The 25,571-nt window shown below is 41.2% G+C and overlaps 1 protein-coding gene across 2 annotated transcripts; it reads right to left on the bottom strand.

Moving 5' to 3' along the window:
- Positions 1-19,204: 19,204 nt before the first annotated feature.
- LOC126418507 (deoxyuridine 5'-triphosphate nucleotidohydrolase-like) lies at positions 19,205-24,591 on the bottom strand. Of its 2 annotated transcripts, none has more exons than XM_050085301.1 (4): positions 24,118-24,591; positions 23,837-23,973; positions 23,541-23,683; positions 19,205-19,395 (listed from the first exon to the last, which is right to left on the bottom strand). In XM_050085301.1, the coding sequence occupies exons 1-4, from the start codon at positions 24,219-24,221 to the stop codon at positions 19,339-19,341; spliced, it is 441 nt and encodes a 146-aa protein (XP_049941258.1). In that variant the 5' UTR covers positions 24,222-24,591; the 3' UTR covers positions 19,205-19,338. The 2 variants fall into 2 exon arrangements, with proteins under 2 accessions (XP_049941258.1, XP_049941257.1); XM_050085300.1 differs by having other exon boundaries at positions 23,541-23,686; positions 24,118-24,590.
- Positions 24,592-25,571: the final 980 nt, after the last annotated feature.

The following is a 25,571-nucleotide window of genomic DNA, read 5'->3' as shown; positions in this document are numbered from 1 at the left end:
GGGAGACATTTTAATCGAAAGTCACTTACCCATTATTGATGAATAAATATGATATTGTAGTGCCTGTGTGGTTCAGGAGTACAATACAAAGTTCCTTCGGATATGCCTGCACGTCTGAAGGAACTTTGCATTGTACTACTCAAGCACACAGGCACTACAATTTCGTATTTGTCCATCAATAATGGGCAAGTGACTTTCAATTAAAATGTGTCCCCCATACAGGAATATACATAATGAATGTATGAGTGCAGGTCGTAGACACATGGGTGAGGCATATGGAAGTTTGGGTCTGACCATGAGTCATGCTTGGATAGCCAAATGGCAAGGTGACTGCTCATGGGTAACTGGAAAATACGGATTCAAGTCCCAGTCCAGCACAGATTTTCATTGTCGTCATTCCATTATACCACTAATGTTTTGTCAATATTTGCAGCTGTGAATACATCTCAAGTGTTTCTTAATGGCTATAGTAACTGCAGTGCCTGTTCCTTCAGTCTGAAGGAACTTTGCATCCTACTTCTGAACACAGGCGCTGCAATATTGTAAGACTCGGGGTCCTTTCATCCTGGACACTGGGTGACATGTCTTTGCTTTTCAACTTGTCATTGTTTAACAATGCCAGAATTTGAAATCATCAACATATTCGGTTGATCAGAATTGCTGTGCTGTAGCCACAGTAGGATATAATGTTGGTGCACTTTATAATTTTCGAATCAGTGATTCAGGACCTGAAAATGTAGTATCTGTTTTTGGTGAAATAATGGAGGGGTGGTTTGAAAAGTTTTTAATACAGAATAGAAATAAAGTACTTACACCACTGAAACTTTTTTTATTTTTCAGTGTCGTCTCCTTGTAGATTAATGCACTCGATCCGATGTTCCAGTACCTTGATCCCATCTCGAAAATGAGTTTCCTCCAGGCCTGCAAAATAATTGTAAACTCCGGCTATCAATTCTTCGTTTGAAGTGAATCTTTGACCACCAAGAAAAATTTTCAGTCTTGGGAAGAGATGGAAGTCTGATGGAGCCATATCAGGTGAATAAAGCAGGTGTGGCAACAATTAATACCTTAGTTAGTGGAATTTTGCCATGGCGATGGCATGTGTGTGCAGGCGCCCATTGTCTTGATGGAAGAGGACTTTCTTCCTTGCTAAACCTCGCCATTTTCGCGTATATTTTATTGCAATTTGTCCAGGAGGTTAGCACAGTATTCTCCAGCAATTGTTTACTCAGTGGGGAGATAATGTACAAACAGAATCCCTTTCACATCCCAGAACACTGATGCCAAGACCTTTCCCGCCAAAGGGATTGTCTTTGCTTTCTTTGGTGGCAGAGAATCAGCATGTTTCCACTACTTTGACTGCTGTTTTATCTCTGGGGTATAGTAGGGCACCCAAGTTTCATCTGTGGTCACAAACCAGTGCAAAAAAGCTTTTTCGTTTCTCCTAAAATGGGCCAAACATTGTTCTGATATGTTCATTCTCATGCGTTTTTGATCCAGTGTCAAGAGTTGGGGTGCCCATCTTGAAGATAATTTTTTTTTATTTTATAATGTGATATCCCCTTTCCGATGACACCTGGCAAGCACGAGCAATTTCGTGCACTTTCAATCGGTGATCCTCCATGACCATTTTGTGCACTTTTGCAATGATTTCTGGAGTAGTGACACATCTTGGCCAACCAGTGTGTGGATCATCATCTAAACTCTCCCAACCAAATTTAAATTCATTTGTCCACTTGGCAACAGTGGAATATAAAGGAGCACAGTCCCCCAGTGTATTCTGGAAATCGGCATGAACGTCCTTTGCTTTCATACCTTTCTTTACGAACTACTCAATCACTGCTCGAATCTTGATTCCCCCCCCCCTTCCATCTTTGCAAATCACTATGTGGGAACAACAACAGAGCCACGTCACCGCCACAGCTCTCTTCCAAGAGAACTGACATGGCACGTGTTTACAGCCAACAGTCCAATGAATATCACACGAACAACTTGTTGCGCTAGCACTGACCTCTCGTGGTGATTGCAAGAACTTTTCAAACCATCCTTATTAAATCTAATTTTTTTGTTTTTCAATGATTAGAAGTACAAATTAAAAAGGTTTTCATGCTATGTGCCTGAAGACAAAGCCTTAATGCATTGAAATTGACTCTTTATACATCAAAGAAAAATGGTGATTAGGAGCTTCTTGACTGTAATGTCTGCTTTTGCAAACCTTTGACAGAATCCCCCCCACATGGTTTCTTCTAGCTCTGTTTAAGCTTCCAACAAATGACTGATATGTTGAGAATCGACAGCATTTTCGTCCATCTTGGTAGCTGTGGCGTCAGTGTATCAGATTGCTAACTGAAAGGTCCCTGGTTTGATTCCTATCTGGGTTGGAGATTTTCTCTGCTCAGCAACTGGGTGTTGACCTTATCTTCGTACCATCATAACTGACATGGAAATTGCCTGCACAGTGTCACTGACAAGTCTAAGCCTCTGTAACTTCGTACCAGTGTATGACTTGACCCTAATGAATGCTCTGAATTGTCGTAACACGCTGTTGTTTCGTCTTTCCGCGGTATAGATGGCTGTATGTCCCAAAAGCCAATACTTATAATAATGAAAAAGAAACCTCATTTTCACGCTGTTGAAGAAAGTGCTTCTCTGATTTAAGGTGTTTTTCAACATTATTTTTCTTTCCTCACCCAAGTCAGTAATTACAAAATTGGCAGAATATTGATTTCAACCTTTCGTGGCCAGTCACAGCCACCCCACCTTACTTGACAAGACTACAGTCAGACCTGACAGAGTACTTACCATAGAAGTAGAACCAAAAATAACCCTGTTTGCACATTACAGGAAGAATTTTGGTGTTGTCAAAGTAAGTTGACAGGTTTTGTTTTCCGGTTGGTATAGTGCAGAGTGCAGACACTATAAACTGGCAATCAGCTGCAAGTGTAAACTAGAACTACGATTGCCAGAGGGGATGGACATTTGGATCTCTTCTGGTGTTTTGAGGACCACATTTGAATTCTTTCATGTACCAGGATTAGCCTTTTCATTCATTCCAAAATGAGAAGAGAAACCAATGAGCAACGCACAACACAAAGCATTCACTAACGGGTGCCATGCAGTTGCTTGCTGAGGTTGGCAGTGTTGTAAATGAGGTACCATGATTAAGCCCGAACTCTCTGTGTATCTTGTCCGTGTTCACTATATTTATGCGGAGCTCCCAAAACCGGATTTTGTAAACTGATTTCCTAGTTCCTCTAGTGGTTGGTCACACAATTCTGAAAATTCGGTTCTACAAAATTGTTAAGGCTTTCGTGGCCACTTGTTGACAAACTGCCTATTGGCTTCTGTCTCGGGTTCTTCGGCCGACGTTCATCTAATGATTTTTCTGACGTTTTGCCAGCACGAGTGGCTGGCATTGTCAAAGCTTCACCCTCCATTGCCGGTGGTGAACTGGAGCCGAGCTCGCGGGCGCAGACTATATGTACCTGGCGCGCCAACGTCCGAGGGCTTCTCCGCGGTCATTTCCGGTGCGGTTCTCCTCTTGCTACCTGCGACGGTCGTTCGCTGCAGTACGGGAAGCCAGGATCCATTGACCTTAAGGCTTTCCTCTTTCTTGTTCAAACTGTTCGCGTGTATTTGTATTTCTACAGCTTCTCTGAACAAGCGCATGTGATAGTGCTTCTCTACAGCCAGAACTTCCGTGTCAGCAAATTTTATTACGTGGTCGGTCTCATTGAGTGCGTGCTCTGCCACGGCCAATTTCTCCACCTGCCCCAACCTACAATGTCGCTTATGCTCATTGATCCTGGTGTTGATGGATCGTCCAGTCATTCCGACATAAACTTTTCCGCATGTGCATGGTATACGGTATATTCCCGACATTGCAAGTGAGTCTCTTTTCTCCTTCGCCGATCTAAGACACTCTTTGATCTTCCTTGTCGGTTTGAAAATCGTCTTTATGCCATGTTTGCGCAATATACGGCCGATTCTGTCCGTCACTCTGGGAATGTATGGCAGAAAGGCTGTACCCGACATTTCTTTTTCTGGTTCCTTACTTCGCCGAGTGTTTGGCGCCGTTACACTTCTAATATAATTTTTGGAGTACCCATTGCTCCTCAGGACAGTTTCCAGGTGTTGCATTTCTCGTTTGAGGTGTTGCGGCTCACATATTCGTCCTGCTCTCGTTAAGAGTGTACTAATCATGCCTCTTTTCTGGCTCGGGTGGTGGTTTGACAGTTTGTGCAGGTATCGGTCCGTGCATGTCGGTTTTCGATACACGCTGTGTCCCAGGTTTTCGCCGTCCCTTGTGACCAGCACATCTAGAAATGGCAGTTTCTTGTCCTTTTCTACTTCCATGGTAAATGTTATGTTGGCATGGAGGCTGTTCAAGTGTCTTAGGAAGTCACCGAGCTGTTCTTCACCATGGCTCCACACCACGAAAGTATCATTGACGTACCTGTACCACACTTTAGGTTTGCAAGTCGCCGAGTCCAGTGCCTGTGCTTCGAATTGTTCCATGAAGAAGTTGGCCACCACTGGACTGACAGGACTACCCATGGCCACGCCTTCCAGCTGTTTGTAGAAATCTCCATTCCACGTGAAATAGCTCGTGGTGAGACATGCATGGAAGAGCTTTCTGATGTCCTGCGGGAAAATGGAACCGATGTGCTCCAGATCGTCACTGAGTGGCACTTTCATAAATAACGAAACAACATCAAAGCTGACCAAGATGTCGTTTGGTGCAAGTTTCAGTTTCTTCAGTTTCTCAATGAAATGTCCCGAGTCCTTAATGTATGTGTCGGTCTTCCCCACGTGTGGCTGGAGCAGAGAGGCCAAGTGTTTTGCCAGTTTATATGTCGGTGATCCAGGAGCACTAACGATCGGTCTCAGTGGAACGTTGTTCTTATGGATCTTGGGTAATCCATACAGCCGAGGTGGTAGGGCTTCTGTGTTGCACAGGTTTCTCTGTATGTCCGCTGGCAGAGAAGACGCCTTGATTAATCGATTCGTATTCCCTGTGATACGCTGCGTCGGATCTGCGCTTAGTTTTTGGTACGTCGTCGGATCTAATAGGTCTCCGATCTTTTGCTCATAATCTTCGGTATTCATTACGACGGTCGCATTCCCCTTATCGGCAGGCAGTACCAATATACTCTTGTCGGCGTTGAGATTCTTAATGGCTTGTACCTCTTCTTTCTTCAAGTTGCAAGCTGGTGGTTTTGCTCGGCGCAGTATCCTGGCTGTTTCCGTGCGTATTTCCTCTGCCCTTTCACAAGGAAGGGTCTGAATGGCTGCTTCGATGTTGGCAATGATATCCTCCATAGGTATAGGTCTCGGGATGATAGCGAAATTCCCTCCTTTTTGAAGTACACACACTTCCTCTTCGGTCAATTGTCGTTCAGTGAGGTTGGCCACTGTGTGTGACATGTCGGGAATCGCCTTGTCGGTATGCTTCTGGCATCTTTCAAACTTTTTCTTCTGTCGCTTGGTGCAGCGCTAGAGTTCGTTCTGCATGCTCCTGTGAGTGATGCTGTCGATCTTGTCCCAGTCGTCTCGATGCATTCTGCTACTTAGTTGATAGAAAATGTCCAGAAGTTCCTGATCCGTTCTTGCCAAGTCTCTCCGTGTTGTATGTATTCACTCACGAAGAAAAGCTCGTTCCATTCTGTCGTAGATACGATGTGCTTGGGCGGTAGTGAATAGGCGCTTACACCTCAAGGACTTCGGTGTAGCACATTCATCTCAGCACCGTGACAGAAAGGCGAGAGAGGACATCAGTCACGCTTTCTTCTTCCGTCGTTGGTCAAGGCGTCGGTACAATCTGCAAATCTCCTCCCCGAAGAGGCGTAATACAAAATTGTTAAGGCTTTCGTGGCCACTTGTTGACAAACTGCCTATTGGCTTCTGTCTCGGGTTCTTCGGCCGACGTTCATCTAATGATTTTCTAATGATTTTTCTAGTTGTTGAACTTAGATTTCCACAGTAAATTTTCGCTCTCGTGTAATTGCATGTAACCATTTTTGAAAAATGTTTGGGTTCTCAGGTTACATCTTGTTGGTAAAAATTTTCGACTAATGTAGATGGAGTGACACTCTGTACAGTGAAGCAGTAGGTATATTACACTGAGTATGAAATTGTCTACCTCTAATATTTAATTTAAGAGAATCATCCATTATGCTGACTCATTCAGAAAGCATAACAGATGATTTCCAAACGTAACGTAATATTTGACTGATCTAGCTAAACCATTTCAGCCCTTAACATTAAACGTGACAGCAGAAAACTGTTCCTGAAATTTGGTTTTTGTCTTCCGGAAGTTAAGTTAAACGATCATACCAACTTTTGAACTTTAGCCGACAGACAGATGTATGTATTTCTTTGTTCTAGATTCCACAGCTGAGTCCTATGTTGCATTATGCAGTGTGTAGAGAGACCTTTCAACAATCCACAACCATGTGGTACCAGAGCATTGAGTACACAGATTTGTTATTGCCTTTGCGCAATTTTTGTGTTTCAAACACTTTTTTGTAGTTCAGTAATAATTGTTGCTAAAACTGTGTCATGGTCACTGATATCAGTATTAAAGTGACTGAGTCATTTCAAATATTTACCATGCAAATCTTCAAACTAAGTATACTTAAATTAATAAGTTACACTTATGCAGCAAAAGAAACTTCAGGTGTTACCACCAGTCAAACTAGTGTACTTAGTGTACTTGACTTAGTAGATTACAAACTGAATCCATAAAATGATACATACATCACCTTCAGTATATGTACTAGCTATATACTTGTTCAGCATGGCATCTCCATAATTCAACAGCTTATAATGACCCTTAAAACAACAGCCTCAAAACAAACTGAACAGCAATGTAGTTCTTTTAGTTTACACCTTGCCACCATCCAGTGTATTCAGATCTGCCTCAATAACTGTAAGAGGAACAAAACTATACAAATAAACTGTAAACAATGTGTACCAATGAAGCTTTAGAAATTTTAACATTACTTGACAGGACTATGAATGAGCAAATGCTGGGTGTAAATAAAGGCCTCCAAAGATGCTGCAGCATACTTGGTTGGAACCTCACAATGCATAGGTATACAGTGTAGGGCCACACGTGTAATATATTGTGTGGGATTTGAGCAGGGAAAAATACAGCAGGAATTTTAACAAGTGTGGCAACCCCACAGAGCAGGGAAAACTGCTAGGTATTGGCAGTCAGCCTAGTGTACATGGCAGAGAGGCAACTTTGCGAGAACAGCAATGTTAATTCAGTATTTGTATCGTATTTATTACTTATTCATCATTGCCGTTGTCTTCGGTGAAGTGAAAGATACCAGAGGAAATGGTGGATCTGTCATACACCAAGTGACAAATCAACTAAAGTTTATTCTCCAATTTAAGGAACTAAAGGTATATCCTGTGAAGTGTTGTCAAATGTCCACCAGTTCATTCAAAAAACTGCTTTCTTTGGTGAGAACTGACATTTCTAAAACAAATACAGGGAATGTGTGTGCAGAAGGTACGCTAGCAATTACTATAAACTGAGTTTTATTGACACTCTAGAAAGAATTTAATCACAATATTTGTTATACTGAGATTTATCATATTACAAAACTGAAAATCCCACATTACTTTCAACTGTGGATTTTTTTTCTTTTTTACTGGAGTTTGACTGAAACATGAAAGAAGGTTAACAAAGGTGACATGAAGTTGTGCTCGGGCATTTGAGGATCTTTCTGAAATAGAACCCATTGCAAAAATTTCATTTCAAAACTAATTTGTCTGAATTTCTTTGGCACTGGAATGTATGACAGTAGAAACATTTCATCGAGATCTGCATTCTGGTGAGATTGTCCTACATTATTTTTAATTACATTGAGATTTCGTGTTCTAAAGGGTCTTGAGTAAGTTTCCTAACAATCACGTTTGTTATTGTTATCGTTATTGTTATTGTCACTGTTACATTTCGAAGTCTTTTCTGTCGTCTTATTTCCTCCTTCTGTTTTTGCCAGCAGTTTCACTTTCTATTCACCTTCTCCCTTTTTTACCGTAATCCAGTATACAATTTTATCCCGTCGATATACACTCAATAATACGTAATAATACGTAAATCACTTCGAAACCATAACCAAAAAAATTTTTTTTTTTTTTTTTTTTCCCGCTTTGCTGCTATAAAATCCACCGTTTCCAGTCCACAAACAGTTCCTTTTAGCTATTAAACAACCCTTTCGGCAGTTTTAATAACTTTTGCTCATTTCCGTTTTTCTCACATCACCGATCATTTTTAGCCGCTTCCCACAGGTTTTAACGTCATTATTTCTTCATCAAACAATTGTTAGCTTCATTTCCATAATCTGCCACCACTAATACATCCTCACGTAGTTTTTTCGAAATTTTCCCGAATTTCTCCACCCTTTAACGTGTTTTGGCGGCAACACAACCACCTAACCTTTATGCACATCATTATCTACCTACACAAGTTCACCACAGGATCAACATAGCCCAGCCCTAACCAACCCTTTTTCGCCTTTTTTCACACCAGATCTCCATTTGCTTTCTAATTTTACCTTTATCTCTCCCCATATATTTTTTCATATTTATTTTCATTTTCATTTCAGCCTCGTGTTCCACTTTCCACCTTCTAGTACCATGTCACCCTCACAACACCTTCACAACGACCCCATTAAGTTTTATATACATTCCCTCCGCAAACATGCCTTCGCCCTAGCCAGATTACACTCCCATATTATATTTTCTCAGGCTTGTCTGACATTTGGCATCACCCCCAAAGGCCTCACACTTAAAGTTCCCATCTCTGGCTGCAACCCTTCTTTCCATCAGTCCCTATACCAGTTCCAAACCAAACAATCCATTGCCCTCACCCACCTAATCCTTCACCTACACATCCACTCAGCCAATCACCACGCCCATCAACTCCTATCCTTTATAAAAATCCTCAATCTTTCCTCTCCCACATCCACACCTGTTGTTCAGAGCATCCTCCTACAGGCCAACCGCAAATTAGAACAGCATGCCACCCTCCACCTTAAAAAACTATCCAATCTCCTGGTTTCCCACCTCCGGAAAGGCAACTCACTCACCCTTCACAACCTTTCCAGCAAACCTCAACCTCCTCTCATTGCACACAAACCCAGTCTCTCCCATCTACTCAATCTCCCACTTCCAGCTCCACTCCCTCCAAAACCTCAAAATTCCAATCAACGCAATCTGGAACCACAACACCCCAATTCAGTAGTTAACCTTTCCTCCAAACCTCTCTCCCAATCCGAAACCTCTGTCCTATCCAAAGGCCTCACCTTCAGCCCCACTCCCAGATTTAACCAAACAGCCCTCGTCAAAGATTTACTGTCCTACACCCGTACTCTCTGCTGGAAATATCACTTTGCCACGAAGAAAAATGATCCTAATCCTACTCCTAATGATCCAATTCCCCAAGACACTATCCAAATTGAACCATGCCTGGAACAGTTCCGTCCTCCGTCACAGCGGGACCCACCTCCTCTTCCTCAAAATCACCCTCTCCTAACCTTCCAGGAATTTCTGACTTCCAGCCTTGCCTCTCAATCCTTCTTAAAAAACCTTAATCCTACTCCCAACATCACCACTGCTGAAGCCCAGGCTATCCGTGATCTGAAGGCTGACCGATCCATCGTCATTCTTCCAGCGGACAAGGGTTCCACAACTGTGGTACTTGATCGTCGGGAGTATGTGGCTGAGGGACTGCGTCAGCTTTCAGACAACACTACTTACAAAGTTTGCCAAGGCAATCCCATTCCTGATGTCCAGGCGGAGCTTCAAGGAATCCTCAGAACCTTAGGCCCCCTACAAAACCTTTCACCCGACTCCATCAACCTCCTGACCCCACCAACACCCCGCACCCCTACCTTCTTCCCAAAATTCACAAACCCAATCATCCCGGCCGTCCCATTGTAGCTGGTTACCAAGCCCCCACCGAACGCATCTCTGCCTACGTAGATCAACACCTTCAACCCATTACATGCAGTCTCCCATCCTTCATCAAAGACACCAACCACTTTCTCAAACGCCTGGAATCCCTACCCAGTCTGTTACCCCCGGAAACCATCCTTGTAACCATTGATGCCACTTCCTTATACACAAATATTCCGCATGTCCAGGGCCTCGCTGCGATGGAGCACTTCCTTTCACGCCGATCACCCGCCGCCCTACCTAAAACCTCTTTCCTCATTACCTTGGCCAGCTTCATCCTGACCCACAACTTCTTCACTTTTGAAGGCCAGACATACCAACAATTAAAGGGAACAGCCATGGGTACCAGGATGGCCCCCTCGTATGCCAACCTATTCATGGGTCGCTTAGAGGAAGCCTTCCTGGTTACCCAGGCCTGCCAACCCGAAGTTTGGTACAGATTTATTGATGACATTTTCGTGATCTGGACTCACAGTGAAGAAGAACTCCAGAATTTCCTCTCCAACCTTAACTCCTTTGGTTCCATCAGATTCACCTGGTCCTACTCCAAATCCCATGCCACTTTCCTTGACGTTGACCTCCACCTGTCCAATGGCCAGCTTCACACGTCCGTCCACATTAAACCCACCAACAAGCAACAGTACCTCCATTATGACAGCTGCCACCCATTCCACATCAAACGGTCCCTTCCCTACAGCCTTGGTCTTCGTGGCAAACGAATCTGCTCCAGTCCGGAATCCTTGAACCATTACACCAACAACCTGAAAACAGCTTTTGCATCCCGTAACTACCCTCCCGACCTGGTACAGAAGCAAATAACCAGAGCCACATCCTCATCTCCTCAAACCCGGAACCTTCCACAGAAGAACCCCAAAAGTGCCCCACTTGTGACGGGATACTTTCCGGGACTGGATCATATTCTGAATGTGGCTCTCCAGCAGGGATACGACTTCCTCAAATCCTGCCCTGAAATGAGATCCATCCTTCATGAAATCCTCCCCACTCCACCAAGAGTGTCTTTCCGCCGTCCACCTAACCTTCGCAACCTCTTAGTTCATCCCTATGAAATCCCCAAACCACCTTCCCTACCCTCTGGCTCCTACCCCTGTAACCGCCCCCGGTGTAAAACCTGTCCCATGCACCCTCCCACCACCACCTATTCCAGTCCTGTAACCCAGAAGGTGTACACGATCAAAGGCAGAGCCACGTGTGAAAGCACCCACGTGATTTACCAACTGACCTGCCTACACTGTGAAGCGTTCTATGTGGGAATGACCAGCAACAAACTGTCCATTCGCATGAATGGACACAGGCAGACAGTGTTTGTTGGTAATGAGGATCACCCTGTGGCTAAACATGCCTTGGTGCACGGCCAGCACATCTTGGCACAGTGTTACACCGTCCGGGTTATCTGGATACTTCCCACTAACACCAACCTGTCAGAACTCCGGAGATGGGAACTTGCCCTTCAGCATATCCTTTCTTCTCGCTATCCGCCAGGCCTCAATCTCCGCTAATTTCTAATTTCAATTTGCCGCCGCTCATACCTCACCTGTCTTTCAACTTCATCTTTGCCTCTGTACATCTGCCCCGACTGACATCTCTAGGCCTTTACAAATGTCTGCTTGTGTCTGTGTATGTGTGGATGGATATGTGTGTGTGTGCGAGTGTATACCTGTCCTTTTTTCCCCCTAAGGTAAGTCTTTCCGCTCCCGGGATTGGAATGACTCCTTACCCTCTCCCTTAAAACCCATATCCTTTTGTCTTTCCTTCTCCTTCCCTCTTTCCTGACGAGGCAACCATGGGTTGCGAAAGCTAGAATTTTGTGTGTATGTTTGTGTTTGTTTGTGTGTCTATCGACCTGCCAGCGCTTTTGTTTGGTAAGTTTCATCATCTTTCTTTTTAGATATATTTTTCCCACGTGGAATGTTTCCCTCTATTATATATATATATATATATATATATATATATATATATATATATTCCTTTCCCTAAGAGCTAGGGGAGGGAGGGGCCACAGACACCCCAGCCCCCCTTGGCCCCAGATGTGGGCACCCTTGCTTCTCAGTGCCCTGCAAAAATCTTTTTTCGGTGTTGCAGAGATTGAAAGTACTGGAACGTTAGAGATACATTTTTAATATGTCTGACTTACTCACTCTCTCAATTGAAGACATGTCCCAAGAAACGGTATTTGCTTGTAATTTGGATAAGGCTTTTTAATTTTTGCGACATCTCCACTTCTACATTTCTGTATTTTTAAGGTTTGCAGGTAGCTATCTTTTTTGCTTTTCCAACATTTCTGTATCTTCTTACCTAAAATAACATATATATCAATTACAGTACACTTCTTATAATTCCCAATTAATTTTTGGGTATCTAGACTCCTGAAACTCATTCCGTGTACTCCATTTCGAGTTTGTACTCGGCTGTTCATCAGTTGTAAGTGTTGTTCATGATATGAGGGTTGACATGTGTGATACTCAGAAGAGTTCATGAGACAACCAACAACTGAAGACTGGATAGAAGTCAATCAAATGTTAGAGATTAAGGCCAATTTTCCTCATTGTGCGGAGCTTATTGATGGTAAAAACTTCAGAATTACAGACCATTTAGGGTGAGTGAATTTTTCAACTACGAAAAGTTCTTTCTGATTGTTGTAGTAATTGTGGCACATAACAAATACTGTTTCAGATACATTGATGTGGGAGGTTACATGCATGAAGTGGATTCAAATTTGTTTGAAACAACTGGCCCAGGGAAAAGAATTTACCCGCTGTCATTAAATTTACCAGAGTCGAAATCTGTTCCAAGCTGTCCTAGTGATACACCCCTTACATTGTATTTGTGGCTGATGAGAGACTCTGCCTATGTGGAAATCTCGTAAGATTTTTTTCAGCAAAAGGCTTGACCTTTTTTTTTTTTTTTTTTTAAAAAAAAAAAAAAGGAAGAAGAAATGTTTTCAACTACAGAATTTGGCATTTTAGCCAATAAATGGAGGATTTTGCACTGGCTAACATGTGAATGTTGACTTTATTAACACTATTGTTTGAACATGTGTATGCCAAAATTATTTGAGGATTGTTGCTCATCACAACTTTGAGGACACACTAACATGTCAGTTGACAAGTATGCCTGCATGCAGAACTAGAGGCAAAACAAGTGGATAATTTGTCAGAGATCACTTTGCAGTCTTTTTCTGTCCATCATGGTTCAATGTCTTGACTAAACTGGTGCACAGAGCAAATCATAAATCGTTGTTCTGACTGGTAACTGAAGAAGTTTCCTGTAAATATGTGTGAACTAAAAAATTAAACTTTTTTTACATAGTTTTTGTGCTTAACAACTTAATTCTTACATTTTCCCCCAACAAGTGCTATGGCAATTGCTTGCCATGACTTGCTCATCAGACTCCTGTTTTTATAGTCTGAGCATCTTATGCCACACGTACACAATATTTTTGCACATACATAATTTACAGCTCACTGTCCACATAATCTATGTTGGACACCATTACTGAAATGGCCTGGTCAGGACTATGTGACGGATTGAGCATTGTGTGAAAAACTGCTCATGTAACCACTTAAGCAGCTGGAATTCCTGCAGAGAAATAGCCCGATGCATGTTCTGCTAGGGGTAACCTCGAGCGGTGTGCCAGTGCAGCAGTGGTATATATTCCAGTGGTGTGGGGCCAGCCTCACTTAAAAATTGCAGTTCTATTTCTGACAGTTTTTCCAGCTCAAATCCCTCTGGAAAATGGCGTTTGTAACTATTAGTTTTAAGAGATCAGAAAATCACACTAGGATTGTAGCTTCCACTCTGTCTTTTACGTATGTACAAACACACAAACATTCACAAAAGAAGAGTGTGTGTGTGTGTGTGTGTGTGTGTGTGTGTGTGTGTGTGAGAACTAAAAGTTTCCATGGTTTTCAGTGTCTCAACAGTCTCTCTCTCTCTCTGTCTCTCTCTCTCTCTCTCTCTCTCTCTCTCTCTCTTTTTTGAGCGCATGAAAAATAGGTGATGCTTGCCAAAACTTATGTCTTGGAGCTGTATATCTGTACTGGCACAGAAATGAAGTTTATGAGGAGAGCAGTAGGTAAGTGTGGTAGTTGAGGAGCATCATTTGAAGTGCTATGCGCATGATGAGAGAATGGGAGAAGAAAGAAAAGCTAAACAAGTATGTGAAATGTGTGTACAGGGAGGAGCTGGGCGAGGAACACTAGACATCACTTAGGAGGGCAGAGTAGAGAAATTGGGATAAAGCTGTGGAAAAACAATTGTGGAAATGAAGAGATTGTGTAAGGATACATTGAATTGGATTGAGTGAGGTTACCCCAGTGCTGGAAAGCATAAGGGAATTTGAGAAAATGAACATTTTTAAAACTATATCTCTGACTGGTTTGATTGGGTATACCACACCATGCATGCCAGGTACATGTCTGATTATTTTTGCTTTGTACTGGTAATTATAATATTTCCACCACAGATAGTTACTGGGCACCTGATGATATATATTATGAAAATCCTAAACAGTTTGAACAACAGCTACTAACATGTATACATTTTGGGTCTTGTAAAATTGTGCTGCACTATACTTTGACCTGTAATGAGAGAGTTGTCAGTACACTACGCATACACAATGAATCTACCAATTCAATTTTGTTCAAATTTTATGTGGGGCATCCAGAAGCTAAATGCAGTGAGTGCACTAGAAAATTTTTTTCAGGATACGAAACACTTCTTACTTACTTCATATGGCAGATATTCGAAATTCCTTTTCAGCAGAGATTTATGTTTACCTAAGGAGTATATTTCTGACAATTCTTGAAATATTTGGCTTTTATTTTGGTAGTTATTACCTAAAATAATTTGGATTCACCGAGTTTTGCCTCTGTTCCCAGGGATCACAGAGTTTGCTTCTGTAGAGATCAATGTGCATATATTATCATAACATAAAAATAAAGACACATCTTAATAAAAGATTTAATGACTAAAACTGAATGTGATTACAAAGTATGTGACATTAAACAACAGTTTGAAAGTAGTTAAGACGTTACAAGCTTTCAAGTCCTGTTCCGTCCCCTCTAAATTACACTAGCAACTCATTGTACTATGGATGAATTTCAAAGTCTGAATCTTCATCCGCACTGTTCCCAACTGTCTGAAAATGGATTACATTCTTGTAGAAAGCAAGATTTTTGTTTTCTTTCCAAGTGCACCCGAAATGCTTTTTGAGCAGGAATTCAATATCCCTCACTTTAACTTCCTTTAAGGCTCTTCCGATTCTGATAATGTTTGGCTCCATGGACGAGTAGGCTTAGCCTTATCTGCATATCCCTCTTCCTTCTCCAGCAGCCATTCTATAAACCACTTCACCTCTTACTAGTGCATTTCTTTGTTTACTTCTGGTGATCACAAACCCGTTTTACAGGGGCAAATCTGAAGTGCCATTGACGAGGTGGCTTAATGGCATCAGCAACTGCATCTTTCCAACACAGATTGTTGACATCTGCTCCTAATTGCAAAACTATTACGTGATCCTCAAACACTCCATTGTACACAGTTGGTGAGGTATTGTGACTTTAGACCTGAGAACCTTTTCTATTCGGCCAAAAATTCTGTCGGGTGGTAGAAACGAATGTCCGACCGTTGGATAGAATATCTTCACTCGTTTCACGTTGACAGGAGCTTCTTGTGTTAGCCAATAGCACAGCATACCCAACATGTCTCGTTTTTGTTTTGCCCTCCACAACTCTCTGACATCAGTCGGATGGTATGGATGTCAGTTAGGTCTGTAGATGTTAACCTGTGATGTACACAAGACAATTTCATTGGATCCCTTTGCAAAGTCTGTTTCTTTCCATGTGTATAAAAATGTGTTCCCCTTGTTTTGCTGTGAACCAGACAGTCCTTGACAGATAGTAAACTTATACACATACAGGGCTATTACAAATGATTGAAGCGATTTCATAAATTCACTGTAGCTCCATTCATTGACATATGGTCACGACACACTACAGATACGTAGAAAAACTCAAAGTTTTGTTCGGCTGAAGCCGCACTTCAGGTTTCTGCTGCCAGAGCGCTCGAGAGCGCAGTGAGACAAAATGGCGACAGGAGCCGAGAAAGCGTATGTCGTGCTTGAAATGCACTCACATCAGTCAGTCATAACAGTGCTACGACACTTCAGGACGAAGTTCAACAAAGATCCACCAACTGCTACCTCCATTCGGCGATGGTATGCCGCAGTTTAAAGCTTCTGGATGCCTCTGTAAGGGGAAATCAACGGGTTGGCCTGCAGTGAGCGAAGAAACGGTTGAACGCGTGCGGGCAAGTTTTACGCGTAGCCCGCGGAAGTCGACGAATAAAGCAAGCAGGGAGCTAAGTGTACTACAGCCGACGGTTTGGAAAATCTTACGGAAAAGGCTAAAGCAGAAGCTTTACCGTTTACAATTGCTACAAGCCCTGACGCCCGATGACAAAGTCAAACGCTTTGAATTTTCGGCGCGGTTGCAACAGCTCATGGAAGAGGATGCGTTCAGTGCGAAACTCGTTTTCAGTGATGAAGCAACATTTTTTCTTAATGGTGATGTGAACAGACACAATGTGCGAATCTGGGCGGTAGAGAATCCTCACACATTCGTGCAGAGAATTCGCAATTCACCAAAAGTTAACGTGTTTTGTGCAATCTAACGGTTTAAAGTTTACGGCCCTTTTTCTTCTGTGAAAAAAACGTTACAGGACACGTGTATCTGGACATGCTGGAAAATTGGCTCATGCCACAACTGGAGACCGACAGCGCCGACTTCATCTTTCAACAGGATGGTGCTCCACCGCACTTCCATCACTATGTTTGGCATTTCTTAAACAGGAGATTGGAAAACCGATGGATCGGTCGTGGTGGAGATCATGATCAGCAATTCATTCCATGGCCTCCACGCTCTCCCGACTTAACCCCATGCGATTTCTTTCTGTGGGGTTATGTGAAAGATTCAGTGTTTAAACCTCCTCTACCAAGAAACGTGCCAGAACTGCTAGCTTGCATCAACGATGCTTTCGAACTCATTGATGGGGACATGCTGCGCTGAGTGTGGGAGGAACTTGATTATCGGCTTGATGTCTGCCGAATCACTAAAGGGGCACATATCGAACATTTGTGAATGCCTAAAAAAACTTTTTGAGTTTTTGTATGTGTGTGCAAAGCATTGCGAAAATAACTCAAATAATAAAGTTATTGTAGAGCTGTGAAATCGCTTCAATCATTTGTAATAACCCTGTACATTTGAAGTGTACAATAAGCACTTTGATCTTGCAGTCTAGGCAGTGGAAGGTTTTTCTGGCAGTCAAATGTCAGGGTTATTTCACCATTGTCCTCAACTTTCAGTATATCATAAAAAGCATTTGCCTTAGCTTTGTGTAAAGCAAGTTGTGATGTCAGTTCTTGTTTCTTCACCTCTTCTTCAGTTGTATGAGTTAATTGCTTTATTTTTTGTTCGAAACTGACGCACACTGAGCAACAGTCGGTTGCTGGGGAAGCAAAACTGATATTATAATCAGATACAAAACTAGATCTGAAAAAACTCTTATGTAACTTTATCCACAGTTTTTTCTGAATCTGCATTAAATATTTTCCAAAGCTTTGCAATCGATAATTCACTGGACATAAAGTGTCTACTGATGTTTTTTTCCATGACAGTAGTGTGATTGCACTGGTTTCAGCCCTCTTAATAAACTCCTTAACTGCACCTCGTTTTCCTTGATGAATATTCGCCATTCGGTCTCCACCTCGTCTTTCAATTGGAGCTTCTCCTGTCTGTAAGTACCGCCTACAGATTCTTTGTATTCTCGCTGTTGATATGCCAAGAACACTAGTAAACACCTTTTGGCCCATGCGCGATTGCTGAGTTTGGTTTACGGCTTTCAGATGGGGTAAATAATATCTGACTGAAGTATTTATGTTTTCCCTGGGATCTGCTGCTTCAATCCGATGCCTCCTTGGAGATTCAGCTGATGTGTGTATTATTATAAACTCGTCCTGTTTAATTTTGTCTGCAACTTTATAAAAGGCCTGATATGATCTCCTTATATCCTGCATTGATGCTCTTGCACACTGGTGTACTGATGACGCATGCTTGAAGTGGGGACGAACTGAAAACCCACTTGTGGAATATCTATCAAAGAACAGTACTAATAAGGAGAAAGCTAGGATAACGCACTTAAAAATCATATGCTGTACTATGTTTTCCTAAACAAATGATTATAAAATCAATGATGCACTGCTCGTTCAAGGAAATCGTTCCTGACTGCAGCCATATGAAATCACCGTAATTTATATTAACATACACCTAAAACATCACGGTGTAACTTACTGTTTTCAGAAATGTTGTTAATGAAGTTGTTGTTACGTCCAGGCAGTGAAATAGCACAAAATACTAGGGTTGAGGACTAAATCTTACCTCATGCGTTTTGCTTTGTTCCTCCTCCAGTCAGACGAATTGGCCGATTTTAAACAGCCTTTTCCTTTTGGAACTGATTGTACATGTCTTCCATCAATAACATCCATGATTATGGAGGAAATGATAAAGCACTCTTCGTATTTTATCCAACAACAATACCACAAATGCTCTCCATGCACTGACAAACAAGTCAAGCCAAGAAAAATGTGCCAATATGGCTAGGTAACAGTTGACAAGCTACTGATTTTTGTTTCACATTAGTCTGCAGCACGGACAAATTGCCACCCATAGGCTCAAAAGTAAAGTTTATGAAGTAATAAGCTGGGAAGGCTGTGTTATTCGAACAAAATACGCAATGTGTACAAAGCGAGTTTTGCATCTTCAAACATTTTTAATAATGGTGCTTGCTAATGATACACCAAGTTCTGCTTCTTTATCATACAATGGATTCACTCAGTTTTGCTTTGCAACCAGAAGTGGAAAGACAGAGTTTTGCATCTGTCGACAGTTTTCGAGGTACATTTTAGGGCACAAAGAAGCTGCTTTGTTCGTGTTTTAAGAGCGTAATCAATAGATGGCAGCACAGAGAACAAAATGGGGGCACCAACACATTTTTGAGAAAAAGTGGATTTACAGCAGTTTGCATCTGGAAGCCTCATGTGGAGTTTTAGCACAGTTGCAGTCCTAATGGAAAGTATTATATATACTGGAATCTGGCTACAATTTTTTGCAGAAGTTAGTGTTAATAAGTGAAGGCAGTGGGGGTAAAAGAACTTGAGTTAGTTTTGCATCAGTTTCTTTAATTACAGAATGATAAACAATATACAAGAGACTGTCATCCTGTACTGTGTACTGACTATACCCTAATGCAATAATACTGAAAACAATAAGAAATAATTTTTATTCATAACAATTACTTTATACCTGTTGAGCCCAAACCCATGGATCCTCGCTGTGTGTCATCCAGCTCCTACAGAAAAGAAAGAAAAAAAAAATACATTTACTCCCAGTTTAATATAGTATGAACAGAGATTGTGTAATCCTGGTGGTAATTATCCAACTAAATAGGTCACCCAACACCATTTGCAGGCTGTCCAGATGACAGATTCAAGGGGAAACAAACATCTGATTTTCAGTATTTCATATAACTACTGACCAAATGTAAAATGCTGCCAAATCTAGTCATTAAGAGTTATAATCTTATGTTAAAGGTTTAACATAATAAGACAAATTACAAACTGTGTACTACATCTTGAGGCAGTGCAATTCACATCGTGCAAATTACACAGATTATATTCATCAAGTATTTCAGAATGAGAGCATTTTCCAACAATCTTTACACAATTTCAATCATATACGAGTTTATTGCTTACTAAATTTTTATTGTTCATGCAGTAAAACTTCACAATTAGGCATGAAGTTTTAATTTATTTTTTCTTTACTACAAGCTCTATTCATAATACATTTTGCAGACACTATTCACAGATATCACTGAATATACCTGCAAAATTATATAATTGCACAACACACTGTTAGGGGGAAATGATGTCTTCAACCAAACATCCTACATGCTTAACACAATATATTTAACTCACCTGTAAAGCAATAAAACATTAGAGATAGTTTTATGCATGGGAGCATGGTTCTGGAGGAACTGGTATCAACAGTAAACCTGAAATGTTATCTCTTATGAAAGTGTGTATAAAAGAAAACGTTGATTATGAATATTTTAGTAAAATGGCACCATTACAATAATTTAGAGTAGGAGATACTCAGTTGCTTTTTTGACTGGTTTTATCATTTACCTTCTGTGGCTTCTAAATCATAACCCAGGGGCATATTCGTCTGCTTGATACGTGTTACCTTCATATATATATATATATATATATATATATATATATATATATATATATATATATATATATATAATTTTTTTTCCAGTTTTCTTGTGAAGGAGACACTATACTATAAGATTAAGCTGCAATAGTCTCAACTGTTGTACGTAACTTTCAGCAATGAGTTGGTTCACTCAATTTAGATGGTGATTAAACGAGTTTTCTTCCTTTATTAATATTGGGAATAGACATCTGCTGTGTATTTTGGTTCATGGATGTTTCAGCTGCTGAAAAATTGCTCGTTGTAAGGAATGAGTACAGTGGAATTTTTTATTGTTTCCACACATCTTTGCAGTGTCTGCGATCGGAAACATTATTTGTAAAAATTTAGCTGTTGTAGACAGACCAGCTGTTGCAGATACATACTCGTGACAAAAGTAAAATTAATACATGCACACATCTGGCAGTGGAAAAGGTGTGAACTGTCAGCACCAGTAAATTTATTTTATTTATTCAGATTCTGTTGGCAAATTGTGAACATGAAAACAAGTTATAAAAAAAAAAAAAAAGTCCAACATTTAAATTAATTACTATTTTTTAAAAAAAATATTTTATTTCAGATAACAGACATTAATGTGAACCATACAATATCTTTTAAAGTAGATGCAACCCCCCCCCCCCCCCCCACACACACACACACACACACGTGCACGCCAAATGAGACAATTTCAGAGATGTGACTGGTCTCATATGATTTTATGCATACAGACTGAAATGGTGAGTGAAAATTTGTATCACAGCCAGGAATCGAACTCTGGTTTCCACCATCTAAGACATCTGGGCAAAGCAGTTCACCAACTGTGCAGATTACTCTGGCACACCTGCCTCTTCGATCCAAATTCTCACTGCTGCCCCACTCTACTTTTAATTCCCCCTTTGTAAGAGGGAATTTAAAGTAGACTACGGCAGCAGTGAGAATTTGGATCAAGGAAGGAGGCATGCCATGGAAATTCATGCCGTCTGGACTAACAGTGTCAATGTTGTATTTCGGCTGGTGGACCAGTTGTGGTGGAGTAGTGTCTGATGGCGGGGGTGGACAGAGAGGGACTGGGGGGTGGGTGGCTAACAGCTCGGAGGGAGACAATCGGTAAGCCTACTAAGAATGTGAGAGGGAGGGTAGCAGGAATATGTGCTAGGCATGTATCACAGTAGCTGGTGGGGAGTGACTCACACTGAAGGTGATGTGAACTGGTATGGGGTGACAGGACTAAGGAAGGAGAAACTGTTGAGTGGAGGCTGCAGACACAGTGTGTTATCTGAGACTGAGGCCAGGATGATTATGGGAGTGGAAGATGTGTTGTAAGGATAACTCCCATCTGCGTAGTTTAGAGAAGCTGGTGGTGGAGGGAAGGATGCAGATGGCCCAGGTTGTGAAACAGCCATTGAAATTGAGCATGTTGTGCTCAGCTGCACGTTGTGCCGACTGGGTCGCCAATTTTGTTTTTGGCGATAGTGTGGTTATGGCAGTTCATCTTGGTGGACAGCTGTTGGTTGTAATGCTGACATAAAGAGCTGTGCAGTGTTTTCAGCAGAATTGGTATATGACATGGCTGCTTTGACAGGGGCAGTATAAGCCTATGACGGGACTGAAGTAGGAGGTGCTGGGTGAGTGGATTGGGCACATCTTGAACCTTGGGTCTCTGATCCCTGTGGCAATGGGGCTGGTAGTAGGAGTTGCATAGGGATGGACTAGGATGTTTTGTATGTTGGGAGGGTGACGGCGCACAACTTGAATAGGATGGGAAGGATCTTGGATAGGATGCCCCTTATTATAGGGCAGGATGAGAGATTATCAAAGCTCTGACGGAGCTCTCCTGCATTCCTACCTCCTCTCTCTTAGTCCCTCTTCCTGCTTCTCTCTCCTTCCATCCACCCCACCTGACACTATCCCCACCACAACCAGTCCACCTGCTGAAATACAGCTTTGGCACCATGTGTTTCTGTGTGTATTTTTACTTTAGTTCGACAAATAACAACAGCAAAAGCAAGCAAGTTTTCTTTCTTTTGTGTGTGCCTTTCAGCAACTCAACACTTTCACTTTCTGTGACTGGTCTTCTTCAATCCAAAGGTATTTAGTTCTACTAGATCTTTTCTATAACAAAGAACTGCAACAGACAAAATTTTAAACAGATTTGTGGGATAGGTGGCAGTTAACGAGCCAAATATGAAACGGGAAAAACTTATGATACCCATAAAAAACAAACAAACAAAAAAATTGACAAAGGAACTATAAAATCTAGGCAGTGTTATGACTTTTAGTTTTCGTGAGTGTATCTGTGATACTATACATTTTGCCTCCTGACAGTAAACATTAGGCAGCAACTCTATATCATGTCACATCTTACAGTACCACAGTCCAACTTTTCCCAAATGGACCACACCTACGTAACTACACTCATGTATCACACAACCATTACAGGGTTTAACAAAATGACCACATTGATTTGTGCAGATTTTTACAACTATCTGAGTAATATATTACATGATGCTTTTTACACTGGCAGGACAACCATAATGCTTTCAGCAAACAAAAGTGTGCAGGAATATGTGTGCATTGATGGCACATACTACATTGTATCAGAAAATATACTTGCAGGGCCTCCAATACCTGTTTTATTAGATGCAGCTTGCTCTCCAACATATATTTGGTCCCATCACATGTAATGCTAATGTGTGCTTCTGTTTACCTCATTTTGCTTTTTCCTCATCTATCCACTAGTAATGTGGCTTACTCCCATTGACCTTTCTTAATTTACCTCACAGTTTGAATTTTTATAACAGGAAGTGTTCCAAATACAGAGAGAACTTAGATATCAGACTACACTACAGTTCAACCTGTTACCACAATATTTATTTTGTATTTGCATTCATATTCGAAGCCTATGACAACTCACATTTAAACTACCACTTTGTCACCTTTCAAACTAACCTAGACCACGGGATATATTACTGATCAGCCTGTCATCACAACCTACATTCAAAAAAATAATATATAATTTATAAATTAACAAGAAAATTGTGAATAAACCTGAATTAAAGGAAAGAAAATTCCAAAAATCCTGGTACAAACCAAGGAAAGTTTGGAATTGGACAAAACAGTTAATATTTGTGCAGATAACTCAGATGGTAGAAACAGGAAGGTAATAAAGAACAGAGAGAAATTACTGGTGAAGCAACAACACACTGGCTGACATTACAGTGACCTGCAACATTCACCTACCTGTACTTCCTCCAATTCTGGATATAGTATCTGCTCACAAATTAACTGTGCTATGCGATCACCTCGTCTCACAACAAATTCCTTGTCAGAATGGTTGAACAGTAGCACACCAATATTGCCACGATAATCTTCATCAATAACACCTGCTGCGGAAGCAATAATACAGAGCATAAATAGCATACATATTGTAAGAGATCACTTATCAACCTGGGAGAGGTGGGGAAAACTGAAATGCACGAGAATTTTCCATTGCTTCCATTACAAAACTCTCATAAGTATCAGAGAAAGTCATTTACCTCCGATATCAATGTGATAGTTTAGTGCAAGGCCTGATCTCGGTGCAATTCTACCATAACATCCCTCAGGAAGCTGTACCTTAATGTCTATTTTCACTAGTTCCTTCCCGTGCGGTGACACACAAAGATCGTAAGCGCTGCAATTAAAATAATAAAAATAAGTATAGGGCGCTTCTTCTGTGACAATCTTTATTTGTTTATAAAAGACTACTCTGCCAAATGGTGCTTAACTAATGTGCGGTGTAGGATTTTAATTGGTAGCAAGTAAGTGAGAGATGCACCTCCTGAGATCATAACCCGCAGATTTGGGTGAAAGTTTTATCGGCGAAAATGCGTTCTCTGTCAGTTTCACAAATTTCAATATTGCATTCCTCCGTCCTGTCATTTTATATACCAACAATTGTCAGCAGTTAACGATTAACAGTAGGTGTGTGTTCGGCTATGAATTCATTGAGAAAAAGGGGCTTATGTTCCGTGAATGTAACAGCAAGAATATTCATGCGTAACCAACTTTTTAAAGCTTTCTTCCTATCGCATTTAATGCACACATCTCCGACTTCTTACGTCACAGCCCAGCGTGTATTATTCTACTACGACAACGAACCCATACTGTTTGAGTGTTTGGATACTATAAGCTCACGATTTCGCTACTGCTGCCAGAAGCGGATAAAATAAACACAGAACAATAAAAAAGAGAAACGCAACTCCCGTCTTAAAAGTGGGAAACACACACCGACAGCAGCGCCTCAAGTGGTATGGAGATGGACTAAAATAGAAAAAAACATTGCGGGTTGCATCCACTCCCCCCCCCCCCCCCTCCCAACAACCACTAGTTTACTTACGTTGTAGGTTTTCATTTTTCTTTTAGTTCTATTATCTTATTTTTCTGGGCGTGCTATGTAATTATTTTGGCTGGCATCATAATAAAATAATCGAAACACAGCTATAGTACACTGTACTACAACAGAGAGAAACCTATTCAGTAATATTTTCAGTCTATTTTTGACGTTTGCGTCTGACAGACAAGAAAACATGATAGGAGCGGCGACTGTCAGGCACAAACGTCAAAAATAGACTTTTAAACTGACATGCTTATATTGTTATCTATCAACATGTAAAAGCTCCAGCATGTTTTATGGTTCATAAGAACTAGATGCAACACTTGAAACTGAGAGTAAGTCGAAACAAGCTTGTAGTGTAAATAATTGAAGCAAAAGAAAAATAACATTGCAGCAGCTAAACTGAACTGCAAATATTCCTGAATAATGCCATAATTTTTACGTCATACAAAATGCTGTATCAATGGAGAAAAAAATGCCTATTATTAAGAGAATAAGCAGCAGTTAAAGAGGTTTAATTAAGAAATATTTATCACAGTATTAATTAACGAAGAATTCTAAAATTTGTTACAACTATGTTTCAGGACTATGAGTTCTGAGTAACTGCCCAGCAAACTTGCACTACTGACCATCAGTTTCTTAAAGGTTGCTACATCTTACTACTGTAAATGCTTCAACACAAAAAAGAAGACATCAATATCAAGTACCAAAAGCAGGGCCGGCGGGAGTGGCCGTGCGGTTCTAGGCGCTACAGTCTGGAACCGAGTGACCGCTACGGTCGCAGGTTCGAATCCTGCCTCGGGTATGGATGTGTGTGATGTCCTTAGGCTAGTTAGGTTTAATTAGTTCTAAGTTCTAGGCGACTGATGACCTCAAATGTTAAGTCGCATACTGCT

This window comes from Schistocerca serialis, chromosome 9 (genome assembly GCF_023864345.2).
Source record: "Schistocerca serialis cubense isolate TAMUIC-IGC-003099 chromosome 9, iqSchSeri2.2, whole genome shotgun sequence".
NCBI classification, from domain to species: domain Eukaryota; kingdom Metazoa; phylum Arthropoda; class Insecta; order Orthoptera; family Acrididae; genus Schistocerca; species Schistocerca serialis.
The sequence above is the reverse complement of the archived record's forward strand: the minus strand, read 5'-3'. Positions and strand labels throughout refer to the sequence as shown.

Coding starts and splice junctions, on each gene's coding strand:
- LOC126418507 (XM_050085300.1), bottom strand. CDS start 24,221: ATGACAGGACGGAGGAATGCAATATTGAAATTTGTGAAACTGACAGAG. Junction 23,974..24,117: donor GCGGGTTATGATCTCAGGAG/GTGCATCTCTCA, acceptor TTTTAATTGCAG/CGCTTACGATCTTTGTGTGT. Junction 19,396..23,540: donor CAGAATTGGAGGAAGTACAG/GTAGGTGAATGT, acceptor TCTTTTCTGTAG/GAGCTGGATGACACACAGCG.